Source organism: Epargyreus clarus, unplaced genomic scaffold (assembly GCF_041222505.1).
Source record: "Epargyreus clarus isolate Ecla_fem2 unplaced genomic scaffold, WU_Ecla_fem_2.2 ptg000008l, whole genome shotgun sequence".
Taxonomy (NCBI): Eukaryota; Metazoa; Arthropoda; class Insecta; order Lepidoptera; family Hesperiidae; genus Epargyreus; species Epargyreus clarus.
Genome location: NW_027332216.1, coordinates 8,426,271 through 8,447,448, shown reverse-complemented (window position 1 = coordinate 8,447,448; position 21,178 = coordinate 8,426,271). Strand labels below are relative to the sequence as shown.

General features: G+C 33.3%; 2 protein-coding genes across 8 annotated transcripts in view; one reads left to right on the top strand and one right to left on the bottom strand.

Annotated features, from left to right (window-relative positions):
- Positions 1 to 579: 579 nt before the first annotated feature.
- On the bottom strand, positions 580 to 12,310 carry eRF3 (eukaryotic translation release factor 3). 5 transcript variants are annotated; one of them, XM_073075888.1, is made up of 12 exons: positions 11,906 to 12,310; positions 10,997 to 11,238; positions 9,899 to 10,019; positions 8,339 to 8,485; positions 7,769 to 7,914; positions 6,941 to 7,095; positions 6,380 to 6,497; positions 5,521 to 5,724; positions 4,745 to 4,903; positions 4,159 to 4,263; positions 2,942 to 3,110; positions 580 to 2,854 (listed from the first exon to the last, which is right to left on the bottom strand). In XM_073075888.1, exons 1-12 carry the CDS (start codon positions 12,150 to 12,152, stop codon positions 2,811 to 2,813), a joined length of 1,857 nt encoding a protein of 618 aa, XP_072931989.1. In that variant the 5' UTR covers positions 12,153 to 12,310; the 3' UTR covers positions 580 to 2,810. The 5 variants fall into 5 exon arrangements, with proteins under 5 accessions (XP_072931989.1, XP_072931991.1, XP_072931990.1 ...); XM_073075890.1 differs by having other exon boundaries at positions 12,092 to 12,306; XM_073075889.1 differs by having other exon boundaries at positions 11,009 to 11,238; positions 11,906 to 12,304.
- Positions 12,311 to 12,888: 578 nt separating this feature from the next.
- The window catches only part of snama (something that sticks like glue), a 31,903-nt gene continuing 23,613 nt past the window's right edge, over positions 12,889 to 21,178 (top strand). Inside the window, exons 1-9 of one of the 3 annotated variants that reach the window (XM_073075884.1) lie at positions 12,889 to 13,364; positions 14,317 to 14,551; positions 14,753 to 14,864; positions 15,420 to 15,547; positions 17,596 to 17,762; positions 17,922 to 18,012; positions 18,138 to 18,247; positions 18,614 to 18,682; positions 19,212 to 19,436. In XM_073075884.1, coding sequence (XP_072931985.1) covers positions 13,199 to 13,364; positions 14,317 to 14,551; positions 14,753 to 14,864; positions 15,420 to 15,547; positions 17,596 to 17,762; positions 17,922 to 18,012; positions 18,138 to 18,247; positions 18,614 to 18,682; positions 19,212 to 19,436 — 1,303 coding nt within the window. In that variant the 5' untranslated portion in view covers positions 12,889 to 13,198. Of the gene's footprint in view, positions 13,365 to 14,316; positions 14,552 to 14,752; positions 14,865 to 15,419; positions 15,548 to 17,595; positions 17,763 to 17,921; positions 18,013 to 18,137; positions 18,248 to 18,613; positions 18,683 to 19,211; positions 19,437 to 21,178 lie in introns of those variants that run through there. The other 2 variants (XM_073075885.1, XM_073075886.1) reach the window with 2 other exon arrangements.

Sequence of the window (21,178 nt, the reverse complement as noted above, 5' to 3'; positions counted from 1 at the left end):
AACGAAAGGGTGATCCTTACATTTAGAGATTCGTACTTATTTCGTTCATGAGACTAGTCTAACAATTTGATGAAATTGAATTGCATTGAGTTTTTCTACAAATCAACATAATATTTATCTAATCATTTAAAAATAATCTGATTCTAAAACAATTTCCAAACTATTATACTTTCAAATTAATCAGATTATATTGGAGTAGTAGCACGTAACAGTGGGCTTCAATGTGTATTATATATTGTAACCAGACTATGCTTAGCAGATAAATCGATATTCTACTTAATATACAGCATTAGATCCTGACCTAAATCACAAAACTTGCTCAAATGCAGCTAATTAAAGTAATAAATACATCATTGAGATATGGAAAACTAACGTGAACGTAGAATTCTCAAATCGTCCTTTTATTATGAAATTTTACCTAGTAATGTGCAAGACGAAAATCTAGAATGAAATTGGATCCCATTCACTGGTAATTTCCAGTGTAAGAACTCTGTATATTACAGAGGATTACTCCTCAGGTGAAATTCATAGTTGCACGATCACCATAAAGTTTAGTGAATATAAAATAATACAAATATAGCAGTTTTAATAAAATTTATTTTATTTTAAACAAAATAATATAGCAGTATTTTGAATGCACGCGAGGCGGCCGGGGCCCCCGACTGAAACAGAAAAGGCACTACGGCGCAGGGAGGCTCTCGCTCCGCCCCGCGCCCTACACTCCCATACTATAAGCAGTCGGCAAATAAACTATAGCACAAGGTGAACCGAGACGGGGGGCTGCGTACGCCTCACGCTTTGTCTGATATACACAAAATATCGAATATGATACAATCCCCACTATACGTAAAACTGATTATATTTAAAAAAAAGCTGGAAATTTATAAATTCATCATATACATTTTATAACATTAGGAGGTTGAACCGATGTTATAAGACTGATACTAACCTCATCCTATCATTCGCACAACACTTTGTAAGTACTCTGTGTTTCCTACGTTAGAACAAATTCAATGTCGATATCCCGTGTAACTTGTTTATTGCCACAATTAAAATTCGCAAACCTCTGCCGACGATAAGTTTGTGATTAATTTTGTGAACAATCAAACGAGAGGTACTTCGCTTCTGTTGTTAGGAAATACTGCTTTTGTCTCGCTGCCAAGAAAACGTGCCCTGGAGCTTCGCCTACGTATAGGCCACCAACAAATAATTACCTATTAGCATAATTTTATAAAAAAAATATTGCAAGTAAATAATAATCAACACTAAATAAACGTAAATAACCGAAAGTTGTGATATACACAAACATGTTACTTTCAAGTGGAAACTCAAATAAACATCTATATTAAAATGTATAATGTTCATAGCAAATTATTTAAATTAAAATATTCTGGTGTTAAAATAGGGAACAGTATAATAATTACTTATTGATTAATAAGTGAAAATATGTAGATACACATAATCCCTAAATATTGTTAGGATGATCAATGGTTTTGCCCTGCTTAACTCATATAAATGATTGTAAATGCGGAATTCTACGTAAATAACAGTATTTTGTGATCGCTATATGCTTCCTAATTGACTCCTAATTGAAAATCATTTTTTTAAAGAACCTGCGCTTACACGAAGTTTAGTAACATATGCGCTACTGAACACTTGCCATTACAATTACGTAAATAAATTGTGTTAAATATACATAATGTTTATATGTAAATAAAAAAGGTTAAGGTATATTTCTATTATCCTACACTCTGTAATAAATACGAAGCAGATGATCACCCTAACAATGTATATATGAGAGCTTCATCCATCTTACAACCACAACAATGCTGATTTATAAGATGAGAGTCATGGAATAGCTGGGTGCTCCATAACATTATTTATATTGAACATTTTTCCACTTTATAATAAACAACTGAAAAGGTAAATATAACAGCTTTCGACAGGAATAGAAACAGTAGATTTAATTGAATAATTGTAATAAAACCAATGAACACCCAGGACGCCATCAACACTCTTAAAAGAAACGAGAAAAATATATAAAGAAAATTCGTTTAGCAAATTCATAAGCCCTTTTTGTGTAACATTAATTTGTGAGATATTATTGGAAAAAACTTTCAGTACGTGTCAGCAATATCAGCTTTAATTTATCTTAAAATTTTAGCACAAATAATTTACAAAATAAATATGTACTAGACAAATGAGTCTTATACAAATACTCTTCAAATTATTACAATTTTCGAGCGTTGTGTACCACTGTAGAGTATTATTTAGTATACATTAAATATATATTACAGCCAAATACATTTCTTAATACATAAAAGAAAAAAACAATATATTTTTGTTTGTAGTGTACATTTAGATATTAATTTTAATGCTTGCAAAATTGTACACAAATAAAATTGAGCACTCAATTAATTTATTATAATTTCGGGCACTTCTTGGACGCCGATGGTGTATACTGAAATCCGTATCCAAAATAGTTATGTTACTGTATTATTTCTTCCTATTTATTGTTTTTCAGTTATCATAGATAAAAAACCAAGCACTAAATTTTAATGTTGCTGCATATCGTGATTTAATTTAAAACAGATAAACTTGCGTTATGGCAGTGGCTGTAACATAGTTCGTCTTTATGAGGACTAGCTTTTCTAATAATCCGGAAAGTTCGACGATAAAGCGACACACTCGAGCTCTCACATACTGGTAGATCCCAAAATTCAGGATTACATATTACATGCATTCTCTGATGATATATGTAGGTTTTGGAAAGGCCTATCCTAACTAAATTACAAATTGTAGTGCCAAATTTACTCGATCACTTTTAGGACTTTGCCAATGGCGATAGTTTTATCTGAAACAAAAATAGGTATAATTAGCATAAAAATTCTTACTACAGTATAGTATATTAAACATATAGTGACTACAGAAGTGAACGTACTTTCGTCTCTTAATGTAAATCTGCCCATTTGAGCAAACTTCTTGAACGGTTCTAAACAGATGACGCCCGCGCATTCTATCCTCATGATCGCCACTTGGTCCTGTTTTACGAAGCGCGGCCGCGTTTTAGATTTCTCTCCCGTCTTTTTGTCTACCAAACAGATGAGTGCCTGCAAAGTACCAAAATACTTGTAATATTGATTAATATTTAGCATTTATCTTCGTGGGTTATGGAGATCGCAATGACGCTTTCTACAGCCATATACTAGTATTCTGTACGCACAAACACCCAGACAACATCCGACACAAAATGGCCACTAAACAGCACACTCCTGCGTCAATTTTTATCAAAGTCATTTGTGTTGATATGGAGTATGCTACAGACATGTTGAACGATACTCCTGATTAGCTAAGAGACAAAGTATTGCAGCAATATGAAGTTAATTCTTATATACAGCAAATTTTTTTTTTTTTTTTTTTTTTTTTTTTATAATATAAGAGTAGCAGACGAGCATGCAGTCCACCTGATGGTAAGTGGCTACTGCCGCCCATGGACATCTGTAATCAACCCCAGATAGGATTAGATATTCCTACCTGAGGTCGGCCACAGATGCGCCGCTACCCCTGAGGACTAAGCTGGAACGCCTCAGAAAAGTCTGTCTCCCTTACCACACCCTTCAAACCGGAACACAGCAGCGCTTAACACTGCTGTTATTAGGTAGAAATAGGTGTGGCGGTGGTGCCGCCGGAGTCGAACCACAAAGGGTTCTACCACCTTGACAAAGGGTTCTACCACCTTGCAAAGGGTTCTACCACCTTGTAAAGGGTTCTACCACCTTGACAAACAAAGTAATACTTTTATCATTGTCCTGTTAATGTCTCAGTGTTCGGAAGCAGACCTCTTTTAAGATGAGACTGTTAGTTATGATAAAAGGTAGCTAGATAGATTTATTCAATATTATTTTCATAATTAAGAACAAAATTTATTTCATAGAATACACAGTGCACAGTCATAACACCACATGATGATGTCAGTGTACCATTCATAAACAGTTTATACCATGTCACCAAACCTACATAAGATAGTGGAAACTTCTGTACTAAAGGACAGAGTAACTGTACCACATTTAAATATGCTTCATTATGGTTATTTACGATAGAAAAATATTTTCATATAGTAAGAAAAAAGATAGTTATTAAAATTATTTTAATGGTAACCTTGACTGTAACTTCTTCAGCTGCACAATGTATGTGCATGACGGCAGAATAACCTGCACAAATGATGGATTTGTGCTCCAGAATTACAACTTGGGCGTCGAAAACCTGCAAGAAATTTGTTACATATACTTAATAGAACAAAAATGTCTTCGAACTTCGAACGAAGAAGAATTTCTCTAGTTGCTACCTTACAGGTAATCGATAATAATGTGGTAAAAACTATTGTATTGAACCAGCAATTGATATATAATTTTTAGCACCTGTCGATTTTTAGTTGACAGTGATGGATTCACTATAATTATATCCTGTATATTTTATTATTTACATGGGTTAAAAAGTGTGCAAAAGTGAACGACCACGATTGAGGACCTGCCCGCAGAGCCAGGTTCGGCATGACAGAGGATTTTTGCGAAGCCGCCGAACGACGCTGTGAACATACTGTGTAGGCCTAATTTACATTTTATTTTAATAATGTTAAGTTATAATTATATTAATCGCTTAAAAATCCTCTACCGCGCCGTCCCGGCCTTGCGCCCAAGATGTCAAAGATTGATTTAAAATTATACAAATAATTGACTTTACTCACTCTGCCTGTTGTTATTGGGTTAGCAATGTCACAGAGAACAAATCCAGGAGAAACATCTTCCTCCTCAATTCCTTTGAGCTTCACTTTCACATTTTCACCGGGCCCAATAGATGTGACTTCAATTTCATCCGACCATAACTGGTCTACAGTGACTTGAGCCTGGAATATTCGAATAGAAATTAAAAATAAATGTAGCTTGTTATATTTTATACCTATAATAGTTTTTGGACTCATGAAAACAATATACTATTGCCTAAATACAATGATAATCTTTTGAATAATTAAATTATTAGATATGTTGGCTACCTTGTCATGAGAGACGGTTGCCGCATAGTGCGCGCGCATTAATTTTTAAAAATACGCATGCCTTCCAACAGATATAGTAACAGAACATATCTATAAATACTCACAGAAAGGCCTTCTAGGACTATTTTTTAAATATTAACAAATAGTAGTGAATCCTTAATTATATACTAAGATCGCTGTTCTAGGTTTCCCTATCATAACTATCTATCTACTGTTTCAAGGATATTAGAATACATTATAAGGCATTATAGTATAACAAATAATTTAATACTAAATGTTGTCTTGTCCAATCATTATTAACACACTATATATTGCTTATTGTTTAAATTTAACTTGTAAGTGCGCAATACTCTTTATCATGCACTTACAAGTATTCTATCAAGTATCTATATAGTTTTTTTATTGATAGAAATTTATTGAAAGAAATTATTAACATTATTATAAATATAAGATAAGCAAGGATTACGTACTCTATTAGGCATTAAGAATAAGGTGCTCGTCTTTCGCGTAGTTCCCGCTTCCACCTTCCCCATGAGGACAGTGCCCATGTCTTTGTATTTGTCGACAACGGGCATTATGAACGGACCATCCATTTTGCGATTAAGAGATGGAAGCTCATCTATCAGTTGGATGAACGAAGGGCCACGGTACCATGGACAAATTTCCTCAGATACCTGTAATGTTATAAATGCTAGAATTACAATACAATACTAATTAATAAAAGTGAACATAGTTACAATTTTACATTTTAATGATTAGTTGTGGAGTAGAAGTGGTTGCAGAGTATAAAATGTACCAGATATTTTACACAATAGCAGAAGTGTAGTATTAAACTTATGTTTTAGTCATAGATTAGTAAAGATACTTCGCCGCCTTGAAATTAAATGAAGCCACAAATGGCTTATTATAGTAAGTTCTTTTTTTGAATTATTGACAAATAAAAACATTTTTAGAGAAAATTTACGAATAATTAACGAATACTGTGTAATTTACAATTACAATGTACAATTTACATACTAAATAAATAATTATTTCAAATATTTTAGGGACATTTTAGCACGGAGACGTGGCAAAACTTTTTTACGCAACTGTTTTAATTCTCAAAACTGGGTACATTTTCTTGTTAGGAGTGAGAAATCTTTACTAATCTATGGTTTTAGTTTACATAATGTAGTTGATGGTACTTGTTCTAAGAGTTCGTATAAGTGGTTACTACCACTGTAATACATACTTGTAATATTGAATTGAAGGTATTGTTAATTTGAGAGTTAATGTTTCAATTGTATGTTCATAAATATATTTCAAACATATAATTTTATTATAACGTACCTGTTCCAATAAACCTTGCCCAGTTTGCCCTGACACGGGCAAGAAGGACAGATCCTTAGCTGTATTGAAGCCCAATTTCTTAAGGTACGGTAATATTTTGTCTCGACATTCGTTGTATCTAAAAACAATAATATATCATTATATATTCAGATATTTTAATAATTTGCAAGGTGAAGGGTAGTGGTAGAATCAGAATGATTCGATTGGGTTGGTTACATTGCCAACATCTATTACAAGCAAGAAGCAGTTTTTGCTTCTATAAGCCTATCTATAATCTGTGATTGTCGTTAGGTAGAACCCCTATTTTATTTTGAGTTACTTAAAGAGGTTTTTTTAACAGCAGTGCCCTCTTACCGTCAGGTGGACGACATATTTGTTTGCTACTTTAATCTTCCAATTTTTCAATACATAAATTAATAAAGTTATATTCTAAAAATTCTGATAGACTTCATATTATTACGATATACCAGTGTCATAAGGACGTTTTATGGTAATTAAATTTTATAGACCAATTTATTTACTGACTTTTAAAAACTAAAGAATATATAAATTTAAAATTACCTTTTTTCATCCCAGTTAACAGTAGGGTCATCCATTTTGTTAACGAGGGCTACTAAATGCTTGACACCTGCAGTCTTTGCCAACATAGCATGCTCTCGAGTCTGCCCCCCTCTGTCAAAACCTGTTTCAAACTCTCCTTTCCTAGCTGATATTACCTGAAATTTAAAATTGGATAGCAATTACTCTCCATACTATATAGTACATAATCTGGGATCACATATGCAGTATAAAACGTTTATTAAATCTTTTAAAATGTGTAAATTTTGAAATCTTTTTGGAATATTAAGTTTAAAAACTGTCACATTTCGATATTTGTAATATACCATAACAACTGCAAATCATAACCTCAAATAATAATAATCAACCACGGAGATATTCCATTACTATGAACAAATGTATCAATTTGGTATATTACTGAACATGTAATTTGCAATTATCTTACAATGAAAGATAAAAAAGGTTAAGAAATGAAATTAAAAATTATTTTGTAAATAGACCACAGACGGATACCGAACGATATAATTATTAGTGAATAAAACAATTTTTAGACATAAATGATTAAAAAACTCATTTACAAACTTAAGTCTCTTTATAGATTTTTAGAACAAAATATTTGTCATGAACATTATTACGGATCAGGATAGTCTCATAAAACTTAATAAATGCATAACTAAGGATGTAAATTGTAATCTGATGTAATTATAACCTCAAATAATAAAACGCATTAACCAGAATGGCTATAGGATCTAATGCATCATTTGTAAAGATATTTCCACTGATCTTATGTTGAATATCCTTAGATTAAAATATTATGACTTAAATGCATACCAAAACAGCTAAATCAGCTTGTGCCGCTCCACCAATCATGTTTGGTACAAAACTCTTATGGCCAGGTGCATCGAGTATTGTAAAATGCTTCTTTTCAGTCTCGAAATAGGCTCTCCCAACTTCAACAGTCTTTCCCTTGTCTCGTTCTGCATGAAAAAAAATTATTATATATTTAATTTACTCTAGTATCATTATATTTGCATATATTTCGTGTTTGCATATCACTCATCATAAAAAGTGTGTGGGTACTTATGAACGTGCGTAATTTATTTAGCGTATTTAAAAAAGAACAGGGCGCGTATCAATGTATACACGCATAAGATACGATTATATACTATTAAGAAACATCAAGACTTACAAAATGATTGCTACAAAACGACACGACACGTAATCGACGACGCGTATCGTGCCCATTACGTATCAATAACATAAAAAATAACAGATGGCGTTAAGTGACAGATTTATGGTGTCAATTTAATATCTTTGCAAAAATTCAACCGCATTATTGTCCCTACACACCCCAAAAGATGTATAGCTTCAAAAATTGTAATATTAAATCAGTATACATGCCTTCTTGGTTAGTGTCCAAAGCCCACGACAAGTACCAAGACTCTCTGGACTTCTCTCTTGCTTCTCTTTCATATTTTTCCAGTGTTCTCTTGTCAACCATGCCTGTCAACGACATGATTTGACCACCGATTGTAGATTTGCCAGCATCTGGAACAATATATGGGTGTAATTTAATATACAATATGTATATTATTTTACCTTACATCGTAGTAAATAGTGTCGTAACCATTTGCTTTAGATAAAAAATATTATGTTCTATACGTTTTATAGATGATATTCAAACAACATTTTGATTCATAAATCATGTTAAGTTGCTCAATAATGAGTCGGTATTATAGCACTATTTACAAATTATTGTGTTTGATATGACGCTATTTTCTCGCGTGACCACTTCGCAGGCATGGTTTCCGCATAAGTCGCGCCAGGTACCGCCAGCCTATCTATGCCAAAACTACCGTGCACCTCAAATTTTATAAACAATATATACTTTTCTGCCAGCCTATTTAATAATGTTTTTTAACCATTATTAAATAGTACATTACAATACGAGGACGAAAAATTTTTTTCTGACAAGTGTGAGTTTGCAGGCCGAGCCGCAGGCGAGGACTGCAATCACACGAGTCAGAAAAACATTTTTCGTCCGCGTGTTGTATAAAATTTTATATTACGGGGTCGGAAATGGGGGTTTTGCGCACGCGAAGCGTGCGTAAAACGTCAATTTACGCACGCCGTGATATAAAAGAATTTGTGTATAATTAAGCTTCTGTTTTGAACATCTGTATGCAGCTTGGATTCTCTCAAATACATTATACCAAAATATCCACATTATTTATTCTTGACAGGGGCTTATTTTAATACATCCCTAACATCCAATTTTAACTTTCACACTGTTATATATCCATGTTTTGCACGACTCATGATGCGAAGCATCAGAGTGCTTTACGATCGAAAAATTTTTGTTCATTTATTCTGCTTCAATTCATCCACGAAACTATAGTCGTCGTTGTAGTCGGCAATACTGTGAAGTATACTTATGCTGTGAAATGTACTTATGCAAACTAAAATTAAAAAGAGGTCACATGCCATTTTTTTATAAATTCGGCCCCGCATCAATTGTTATAACGCTTCCATTAGTTACGATTTTCTATAATTTATATAATTTTAAATCTTTATCAATATTGTCCAAAATATTTTGTTATACTCATAATATTTTTGAACTATAATCAAAAATAACTATAAGTAACCCAATATTAAAGAAAGGCCCAAAAAACAAAACTGGATCCATTTGCAATACAGCATTTTCCAATCATGATAAATAATTACCCTGAGAGGCTATTTATAGCTCTGTGTACACAAATTACACCATTGCATGGTAAACATGTCTGATGGTAAAATTATAGCTCATGCACTAGACTGAATAATTACATTACAGGTAGTTTTCATAATTGGTCATTGTGGTATAAGAATTTGTGTCAGTCACTAATATTATTAGCAACAGTAACAAGGGCATTGGGGCATTACAGGCATAGTTGTGTAGTGGTGTGTGAAAGGTGTACTCACCTACATGTCCAATGAACACAACATTCACATGTTCTTTTTTGCTTCGGGTGTCCTCGACTCGTGGGGGCTTTTTCTTAGGGATTTTCTTTGCCATTTCTGCCTCTGGGACATCCACGTCTTCCTGTAATGTTCCATATTCAAATATAAATAAAAATATTTTTGAATTAGTGTTATTAAAATATAATTTAATGTTTTGTAATGCTGTTTTGATTACAAAAAAAAAGCAAATTACAATTTATAATTTATCTCTTATTGTAGCAATTATACATTTCATTAATTACTTCAAAACAATGATTACTATTAAAAATAGTAAAAAATATATTAATAAAATATATTGCATAATTTATTAAAATTATATTACTACATAATAAGCACATTAAAAATAATTTAATGGTATCCAATATAATAATGTTAAATGTATCAATAACACTTGCATTTATATTTTAAAAATCAAAGTAGGTAACACCACATTAATTTTCAAAAAATATTAGGTTAGTTCTCACCTTATAATATCAGTAAGTTAATCTTTTATAACCTATGCTGTAATACCAAAATTACTTCACCCACTTAATATTATCACACCAATCAATCATGCCTCTGCAACCTCCTTACAATGTATATTATATTGGTAGACTTGTTGCTATGTAAAAGAAATCATAGCTAAAGAATGATCACCTAATATCTACTCATAGCCACTTTGAATAAAGTTCAAAATGGCAGCACCTTATTAGTATTCAGTCATTGATTGTTCCATGTTTATGGAATATTTTAGTAATAGCGAAAAATGTTGAGTTGGTACAATGACTAATGGTACCTAATTGCACCAACAAACATTGTCAGGATGGTATTACTTAATATTTTATTTAACAGATAATAAAATACTTCCTTTTTTACATTGTAAGAATTATATAAAGATATACAAGCAAACCATTAAATTGACATATTAATTTCAAACAAAACAACTAATCTAATCAGTTTCATAAAAACATGACATGCATTTGTAAATAGGCAATAATGAAATAAATGTAATGCAATGAATTAACAAAACTGAAACAGAAAAAAAACAACTGCTTAAAAAAGAAAAAGCATGCTAATTACTGTAAGTGGCACCTGTGGTTCTGACTCATCCTCCTCAGCTTCATTCCCATCTTCAGGGGTGAGGAGGGCATCATCAGCTTCAGCCTCCCAACTATCTGCAGTTGGGGACACATCTGAAGGGACAGGTAGAGTGGAAGCTGATGTGGAGGCTGCTTCAGCGGGCGGTACAGGGGGAGGCTCTTCCACCCGGGGTGATGCTGATGCAGCCCCTCCATCACCACTGTCACCACCATCACCACAACCTACCAAAAATTAATCTGTTACTGAACACTGTTATGAAACACTACACTAACAAACACACTTTGATTTTATGAAGCATATGTTGTTACAAAACTAGTATGGATTGTTGATTGCCTTCTTGCCTTAGTATTGGGATCAGTAGAAATAATTGTGTAAATCAATGAGTTGCCTTTAATTTAATTACTGGGCCTTGTTCATAACAACTGTTAAAAGTGTTATTTGATGATAGAAATGGAAATGCAGCAAGCATGTTGCAAGAGATGTGATGATGGGACTTCAATAAGTATAGACAACTTGAATGTTGTACAAAAGTAAGTTTGTGAAAGTTTGAGTTGACACTCAGAAGCACTGGAAAGTCCAAATAAAAGCACTAAAAACTTCGAAAACACACCTTTGTTCTTTTTCATTTCAGGAATATCAGCATTCGATACTTTTATTTATAGAGAAAGTTTACTGTGCATAAGTATAGTCACGCCGCGTGTCTCGACATAACCCGTTAGAACTGGATTGAGAAAAAAAATAAGTCATCGTACGTAAGTTCCGCACGTACGCGACTTGACTTTTTAGGTTACTTTTGATATATCAGTACGATTACAAAAACCAATACTGAAACCGGCGAGAGATAGGATATCCACGAGAAGATAAGTTATGACAGAACCACTGACTTACCGTTCAAGACGGGACTTCCAGCTGAATTTGTAGATTCACTTTCAGATTCAGATTTATGGGGAGTTGGGGAGGATTCGCTATTGTCATTAGAATCGGAAGATTTATTACAAAAAGAAGGCACGAACTCCACGGCATTTACATTCAACGTGGAAAATTTTGTAGACACATCATTAGAATCTTTTGCACCTTGTTCATCAATGACATCGGCTTGATTTTCCCAAGAATCCGGAGCACCGTTATTGGACATTTTTAAAAACGAGACAGTGTAAAATTACTAAATAAGTCTTCTTTTCCAGTTATTTTTTTAATTATTCGCGTTCTTTTCTCGATAGATCCGCGTGTGTCTTTATCTCACACCGGAAGTTCATGGCAATTTGCCAAATATGTAGTGCATACAAATACTTATGTTAAAATTAAAATCTGAATTCAGATCTCATGCTAACTTAATCAAATATAAATAATAACTATATTAAAATTTATGTCTATTATTAACACAAACTGACGCACTTTATTAACTAAATAAAATATAATTCGAATTGAATTTGACTGTCTATTTCCTCTACAGTATTGCCATAATAAAACTCGATTTTGTTGCTATAAATTGTTACCTACTGAAACAATACATACATAAAACTGAAATAATACAAAAAAGAAATAACAATTACGATAAATCCCTCCTTTACTAATACACCTTTGCCAAATTTATACAATAATGATTTTGGTATGAGTATGAGTATAAGGATGAGGTATGCGTATAAGGTTTTCATATAATTTTCATGTTTCTGATTTATAAAGAAGTCTATGGATATAATGACTGGATCATATTTTAGATCGGCCCGACAATTTTGCCATTTGCCGGCTGGCTGCCTGTTTTTGCCATTATAGATAATCAAGAACGGTTTTTTTCACAATATAAAAGGTCACACTTGTCTATGATCTCAATTCGGTTTCGAATGTTTCGATTTGTTATCTGTTTCATTTGAGTATGAGTTTGAGTTGAGATTTGAGCGTGCTGAAATTTTTAATGGCGGCTTGTCAATTTGCATTGATTTAGTCGGATTGCTGTTACTTGTTAATAATTAAGAATTTAGCTAATAATCCTCAGTTTTAGTAAATATTAGTATGAGTTCTACATTTATAGTCATTTAAATAAGTGATTTAGGAAAATAACATTCAAGTGGAAAATCGCTTTGATATTATAAGTGTCGATGTATTGTCCACTTTCAAATAAACTAACACGTGAACTAATATTGTCATGTTACATAAAATAACATTAGTTCTACATTTACAGAAATGTCTGTACACTATAAATTTAAAAGTGCATTAGATTATGACACTGTCACCTTCGATGGACTGCATATTTCTGTAGGAGACTTAAAAGCTGCAATATCACAACAAAAACGTATCGGAAAAACTTCCGATTTTGACCTACAGATTACTAACGCCCAAACTAAAGAAGGTTTGTTGTTCAATTATTATTTACTCATTTACAATTATCACCATATTCATCCAAAGTTATGCTGGTGGTCATGTATGATTAATTGAATAGTGATTGATTAATTTTTAGTGTCTAATGTAATCACTACATGGGGGCTGAGTGGCTCGTTTCATTATTACACTTTTTAAAGATCCATTTTTTTGAAATATTAAGCATAGAATAGAACAAAGAATTGAATAACTGACCAGTACCAAATAATTTTATATTCAATTCATTCAAAACGTGTCGATTTTTGTTTAATGATTCAACTGGCGTTATATTAATATGCTTAAATTTTTAATGAAATTTTTGTTTTCTTTAGTGGCTGAATTAAACAAAAGTATTCATAAAAAACAGTTTGATGAATTTTTTGGTCCTCTCTGCAGGATTTTAGTTACTAAAGCTAGAGAGCTCTACCTTTATACAGTAGGGATTGTATATTGCCTACATTATAGTTATCAATTATATTTCACAATTTCCTTATCATATTATTGAATCCTCAATGTAATGAGAATTAGAAACAAATTGTATCATGATCAGTTACAACAATATTGGATAAGGTCATATAACAGTTAAAGCTATGAATTGTCATTTTATTTATTTATATATAACATCCTGTTTTATATGAGCTTTAACAACATGTGAAGCCTTTATCCATTCATATATAATACCTTTTCACTTTGCATGTTTTGTGTAATTTCATGCACATAGCAATAGTTCCCAGGACATAAGTTAATATCAGTGTTACTTGATTCAGGTTAAAAAATAAAAATGTTCTTTGTAGTTGACCTCATTATACAAAATATATATAAAAATTATTATGATCTATGTTAATAAATTATACACAACTGGTTCATTTTTATAATTCATCATTTAAGTTATTAATTGTTAAAGATGATATGTATGGTATTTACGATTCTTTACCGATTTTCAGTGTATGTTGATGATAACACATTGATTCCAAAGAACACATCGCTTCTTGTGGCTAGAATACCATTGTCTCAACAGCCAAAAAAACAGTGGGAAGGTTCTGGAAGTGGTCAGGGCTCTCTGAACAAAGATGTGGGCCTTAACAAGGGATTGGCTGATCTGTCACGCATGGAAGGTAGTGAACAGGATAAAATAAATGCTATGATATCACAATCCACTGTTGACTACGATCCTAGCAAGTAAGATTTTGCAAATCTGTACAAATAAATATGCTTATTAAATACTAAGGGTTCATCCATTTTGGAAGAAGTTAGTTAACAATGGATTAAGAACATTTTCTGAGCACAACAACTTGAAGAATTACAAAATGTGTTTTATGAATTTTCAAATGTGATACTATTGATATTGTTTTTAAACATGTATTTACTAATGTTTTACAGTTATCAAAAAATTAGAGGACAGAATCAAAGAGGCATTGTGCCTTCTAATTACGTTTGTTACAAGTGCCAGAAAAGGGGGCATTGGATTAAGGACTGTCCAGCTGCCAATTCTGTATGTATATGAATATTAATTAATCCCATTCTTTTATTTTACACTCCAATACACTCTTGAAGAAAATTATGTATAAAAGTACAATGTAAAATACACCATAATATGTTCAAAAGTTTATAAATTGAATTCATCACTATTAATTTATTTTAGATAGATAGAACATACTTTATATCACAGCGTGCGTAAATGGACGTTTTACGCACGCTTCGCGTGCGCAAAACCCCCGTTTCCGACCCCGTAATATAAAATTTTATACAACACGCGGACGAAAAATGTTTTTCTGACTCGTGTGATTGCAGTCCTCGCCTGCGGCTCGGCCTGCAAACTCACACTTGTCAGAAAAAAATTTTTCGTCCTCGTATTGTAATGTACTATTATTGCACACTTCAATAGATCATAACAATAGTACACAATTTACTTACTTTAGACTGTTAACAACATTTTACTTGAATGTAATTAGCACAGTTCAAAGATTTTTGTCATCTTGTATAATCACCAAATATATTACATAAGAAATGTTACGGTCATTTCATTGTCTCCATGTGTCTATTTCAGGGTGAATCTATAGATGTTAAACGAAGTACAGGGATTCCTCGGAGTTTTATGGTACCAGTGGATGGTCCAAAAGCACCAGGAGCCATGATGACCCCAAGTGGAACATATGCCGTCCCTGCAGTGGACCAGTAAGTTTCCGATGCTAAGTACAGTCACGAGCATAAATATATGACTATGGGCAGATTAGCAAAAATATCTGACCCAAAAACGAGTTCAGTAATATCTACCTGCAAGAACGCAGCAAAAATATCTGACATTAATAGGCAGCAAAAATATCTGATGATAACGTTGATCAAATAATTGTGACCACCTTACGAAGCAAAAATATGTGACAATATTAATCTATTCACTTTTGTTATTCCGGCTCAAAATACAACTCGAACGTCAAGCTGCGTTCTTTTTCTTTTTTATGAAAAATCATAGAATCGTATCAGCCAGTGACTTTATAAATAAGAACTTATTATTATAAAAATAACACATCATGAAAAACATACAAAATAATTAATTAAAATAATACTATAATAAAAAGAAATTGAATAGGTTTCTAATAATACACTATCAATCAATTCCTAAACGTTACTCGGCAGCGTTGGATAAAAGGTCTACTACCCACGTTTTAACGATAAAAATACGAGTATATCAAAGCGACATCATAAAGATGGAACCTATTTCTCCGATAATAATGCTAATTGTAGAACTTGGTATTGCTAATATAAATAATTAAAGTTACATGTATCAATTAACTGTTGCGGTAACTTCTTCTTATATTTTTGTCTTAGCAGAATATTCGTAACCATTTTAGTTTAATAAAGTATAATCTATATAATATTGTAAAAGTCGTTAGGACATATAATTGCTGTTGTATACAGGGTGAAATAGAAGCTTTTCCTATAATTTGTCATTTAATCCCAGAATTTAATCCGTATAAGGGACACTATCCGATAGTAGAAATATATAAGGTGTGTATTTTTTTTTCAAAATGAACTGGTTCGATCCCCGTATATAGGGATATTTTAAATAATTCGCCAAGTACGGGTCAAACTCGCACATGGAGGCTTCCGTACCACCAGATGTTTACTATTTTATAAAAATAAGTATAATACTTATTTTCCGGTTGTCTTTTAACCCTTTGCGTACGGAACCCTAAAAACTAAAGATGCAGTAAGTATTAGTTTTTATCAATATCGGCCTCGTAACTCCTTTTAGCATTTTTCGCTAATCCTTATAGATTCGGATTTGGAAAATTCACCCTGTTAAAATATATTTATCCTGCCTTTGTCTTTAACCCTGTTTTTTTCTTACTTAAATAAAAAAATATGAAAAAATATTTATAACGTGTTTTTTGCTCATATTCTTTCTCCGGAAAAATACATTGGCCCCTTTGACTGGTAGGTTGATTGATATTTACATCAAAGATATTTGTAAATTATGTCAGATATTATTGCCCCTTAGTTGACGTCACATGTCACAATTATATGATCAACGTTATCATCACATATTTTTGTGGCCTATAATTGTCAGATATTTTTGCTGCGTTCGTGCAGGCATATATTATTGAACTCGTTATTGGGTCACATATTTTTGCTGATCTGCCCATAGTCATATATTTATGCTCGTGACTGTACATATTGACTGTATTATGCAGTATATTTCTGCATAATACAGTCAATGTGTCTTCATTTACTTCCAATTTAGAAACTACTTGTTTTCTGTAATAAAAGTAATTTTGAGACATGTTGGAGAAGGGTTAAAGTACAAAGAAAGATGAAAGTAAGCAAAATTGCATTAAGTTAGGCTCATTTAATTAAATGTTTATATTGAGATTAGTTGCAACTTAAATACATAGATAAGTAAAGATTACTCACTTGTAACAAGAAAATGTAACCAGTTTTGACAATTGGAATTGTCACTGTCATCTATTTTCGTATTTGAAAAATAACAAAAAAAATGTAGTTTTTGGATCATTTACAAACGAAACGATATTTCTCCGTACTTTTACTTCGATTTCGTGTTTTTGCACCGCTTTTTGCCCATGTCGGCTTTGTTCCGTGTAAATTACACCATGACAGCCATTTACATAACAACATTTAATGGCTTCCTTCAATTACAAGGCGGTGAGATATCTATACGATATATAGATATCTACGTTTAAATATTTTTGTATTTTTTTTTACAGTGAAGCCTACTTAGCATCGGAGAATGCGGGGGGTGCCGACACCCCGACGAACGCGCCGGCGGCCCCCGAGCCCACCGTCCCCGACGAGCTGATCTGCAGCCTCTGTCGGGATCTGCTCACCGATGCTGTGATGATACCATGCTGTGGGAATTCTTTCTGTGATGAATGTACGCATTAATTATTAGCCAATATTTTTTTATGAAATTTATATGAGTCCTGGTAAATTAATCACTTTATCAGCTTAAGTAATGTCGATATAGGGATTATGTGGCTTAATAGTAGTTTCTATATATTGCACTTCGTTAATTTTAATTGAATATTTGCAGGCATTAGAGGTGCTTTATTGGAGTCCGAGGATCATGAGTGTCCAGACTGTCGTGAGAAAGAAATTGCTCCAACAACATTAATACCAAACAGGTATTTAATTTTAATTGATTTGTTAAGTCACTATATTCTAACTACTATCATTATAGGAAATTTGGGCTGGATGTGATAATTATATTAGTTATGTACAGCAATAAGTATAGTCATTTGATTTTTAGGTTTCTGAGAAATTCAGTGTCGGCGTTTCGTAATCAAACTGGATACTGTCGTCGGCAGCCGCACCGCCCATCTGCTGCGCCACCAGTTCAAGTGCACCCTCCAGTGATTGGTCAGTACAAACTAAACTATGTCGTTGATATGCATTATATGTTTAATTTAAAGAAATATAACATATGCAAATAACAAGCCTTAGTTAGTTACTTTTATTATAAAGCACAGTTACTTTGTGTTGTATTGTAAATAATCTCTGTTATGTATTCTGCATATATGTATGTTTCTAGTGAGTGTTTGAAATAAAAATATACGATACTTTATAGACGATAAAGGAGTTTTCGATTTTGATTTTATATATAGTTATATTTATAAAAAAAAAATAAGATTTTACCTGCTATTTTACTTAAAGTAGAATTATATTTTACGTATGATCATTTCTTATTTTGTTTTGAAATTTAATTATGTATCTAACTTAATGCAGAACAACTTCCGGTAGCGCCGCCTGGACCACAGCCTCCCAATGGACCGATGCAACAAGGGGCGCCAAACGGTCAGTATAAGTGTTGGTCTAATGCAACTAATCTAATCCAAACTTACCCGTGTTTTAAGCGGTGGGGCTCTCGGTGCATGTTGAGGACAAGATAAAGTGAAAGATGTAATATATTAGAAGAAAATCAGGACGCTATCTGGATATTTGTATTATTTTAAAAGAGAGGAGATGTTCGTGAAAAATGCTGATATGACGAGCGCTGTCGCCGGTGGTAGCGATAGTCAGGGCCCGATCTAAGGGATGACAAGCTGGGTTATTGTCAAGAACAGCAAAAATTGAGGGCAGCAAAATTTAGGGCGGGATTCCTCTAATGCTGTAATAATTGATCTTATAGGTTATATATTGTTTTTTTTCGCCAACGTGTTCCTACAAGGGGCGGCAAATTCCTCAGCGGGCCGGACGATCACGCTACACGCTGCACGACTTGTAAGGTGTCACCGTAAAGGGCGACAAAGATTATTTTTGGTCGATGTGGAAAAATGATCGGATCAGGCCCTGGCCATAGTAACGGAGCAAATGTGGGATGTAGATGGGGCGGCGGCGGACGCGGGTGGCGCGGGTGGCGCGGCGGGGCCGGCGGGGGCGGAGTCGGACGGCTCGGCGGACGACAACGTGACGGTGACGGTGCCGCCCGCGCACGCGCACCGCGGGCCGCCGCGCCGCGACCGCCGCGAGCGCCGCGAGCCGCGCGACCGCCGCGACCACCGCGACCGCGACCGCCGACACGCGAACATGCACCGACCGCCGCACTACGGTACTCACTGCGTAACGCCTGTGCATGTGCATGCTTTATTAACGTTGGGGATGGCGATTCGTTCAGAAAAAAATCGATATGAATCGATTTTCCAAAAGTCAAGAAATTGACCTTTTCTGAAAAAGGGCCGGAGATAGCGAAAAAAAGTCATCAGGACCAAATAAGCAGTGAAATCATCACTGAAATACATATCCGTTAAAAAATGTTTATTACACATTCAACCAACTTCGAAAAGATCGACTTTCGATTTTCTAGGATGAAAGATCGATTCACCGAATCGATCTAAAGATCGATTAAAATAATCGATTTTTTTTTAGCCCAAAGATCGATTCTTCGATTAATCGATCTCAGATCGCCATCCCTAATTTTAACATTCTCGGTGATCTGGTTGAGTTGGCTCTCGTTTGTTCGGCTTGCTCCTTATCGATGGCTATATTTATTTTTAGTCGCGGCTAGATCGTGTCGTCAGTATGATGTTGCTAGACGAAGTGTATGTCTTCCTTCTATCTAACAGTTACTGTACTTACGTGTAGTCGGTGTTTTTCATTATAATTGTATGCAATTTTTTTGTTTACTTCTCATTTCATTTTGTATTTGTTATATTTTGAAATAAATTAATAATTTTCTCGAAGTTTGATGGTTGTATGGTGTTTAACTGTATGCATATAAACTTGTACAAAAAAAGTCCGGTTCGGTTCCTTTTTTATAACAATTTAACAATACCCTAATTAAACTATTTAATTTAATTTATTTAAATAATATAAATACTATTCTGTTATTAAATATTAAATTTAAGATCTATGACTCTTGGATAATATTACAAAAAATAACTTTATTTAAAACAAGGAAATAAGTTTTAAAAACCAATAAATTATATTATTTGCACCTTGCTTTGAACACAGCGAAAGAGTAAATGATAGATAGATAGATAGATAGATTATTTATTTCAAGAACTTAAGCAAGAACAACAAATTATAACACACAATAAACAATGAAATCCAAAAATACACATATGGAAACACAAACTTAATTATGAACTTATTGACTAAATTTTCTTAAGAAATAAAATTACACAAAATATAAAAAAAACTGAAAATAATAAAGTAAATTAAAAAATAAAAACAAACAAAATACATAATCGAGTGTTGCAGCTAAAGTCTGTGAAAAAGGTTCCGGAGCTCAGAAAAAAGCCGAGATTGGATCTCGGCAACTGATTTTCAGCCCGGACCGTATGCGAACGTTGCTCGGAAGGCTGTGCAGTATACATCGTGCCAAGTGTTGTAAACGGGAGAATAAAAGAAAAATTCTTCTACCCTTTTTTTTATTAATTTTATATTAACCTACTATAAACATTGTGATGCTCAATAAGTGCCGTTTTGTGTTACAAAAGTGAACTAATATTAAGAAAATTACGATTACGTGTAAGAACGAATGTTAAACGAAAAGTTAGTATATCTGTTATCTACGTTCTATTAGAGTATTTAATTTAACCTTGTATTATATGTAGTTTAATTTTTTAAGGTGCCGAGGCGTAAGGAAGGATGCTGGAACATGCTATGTGCGAATAATAAAGTATAACCTACAATTGAACAGATTACCGTCGGTTACCCAGCTGCTGGAAATCAGGAGTTTAGGAACAACGCCAACCACTCATTAGCAACACCGAATAGGTAAGTAGATCAACAGGTTAATTAATAATAATTAATAAACGTATTGCAAATTACTTTAACGAGATATATACC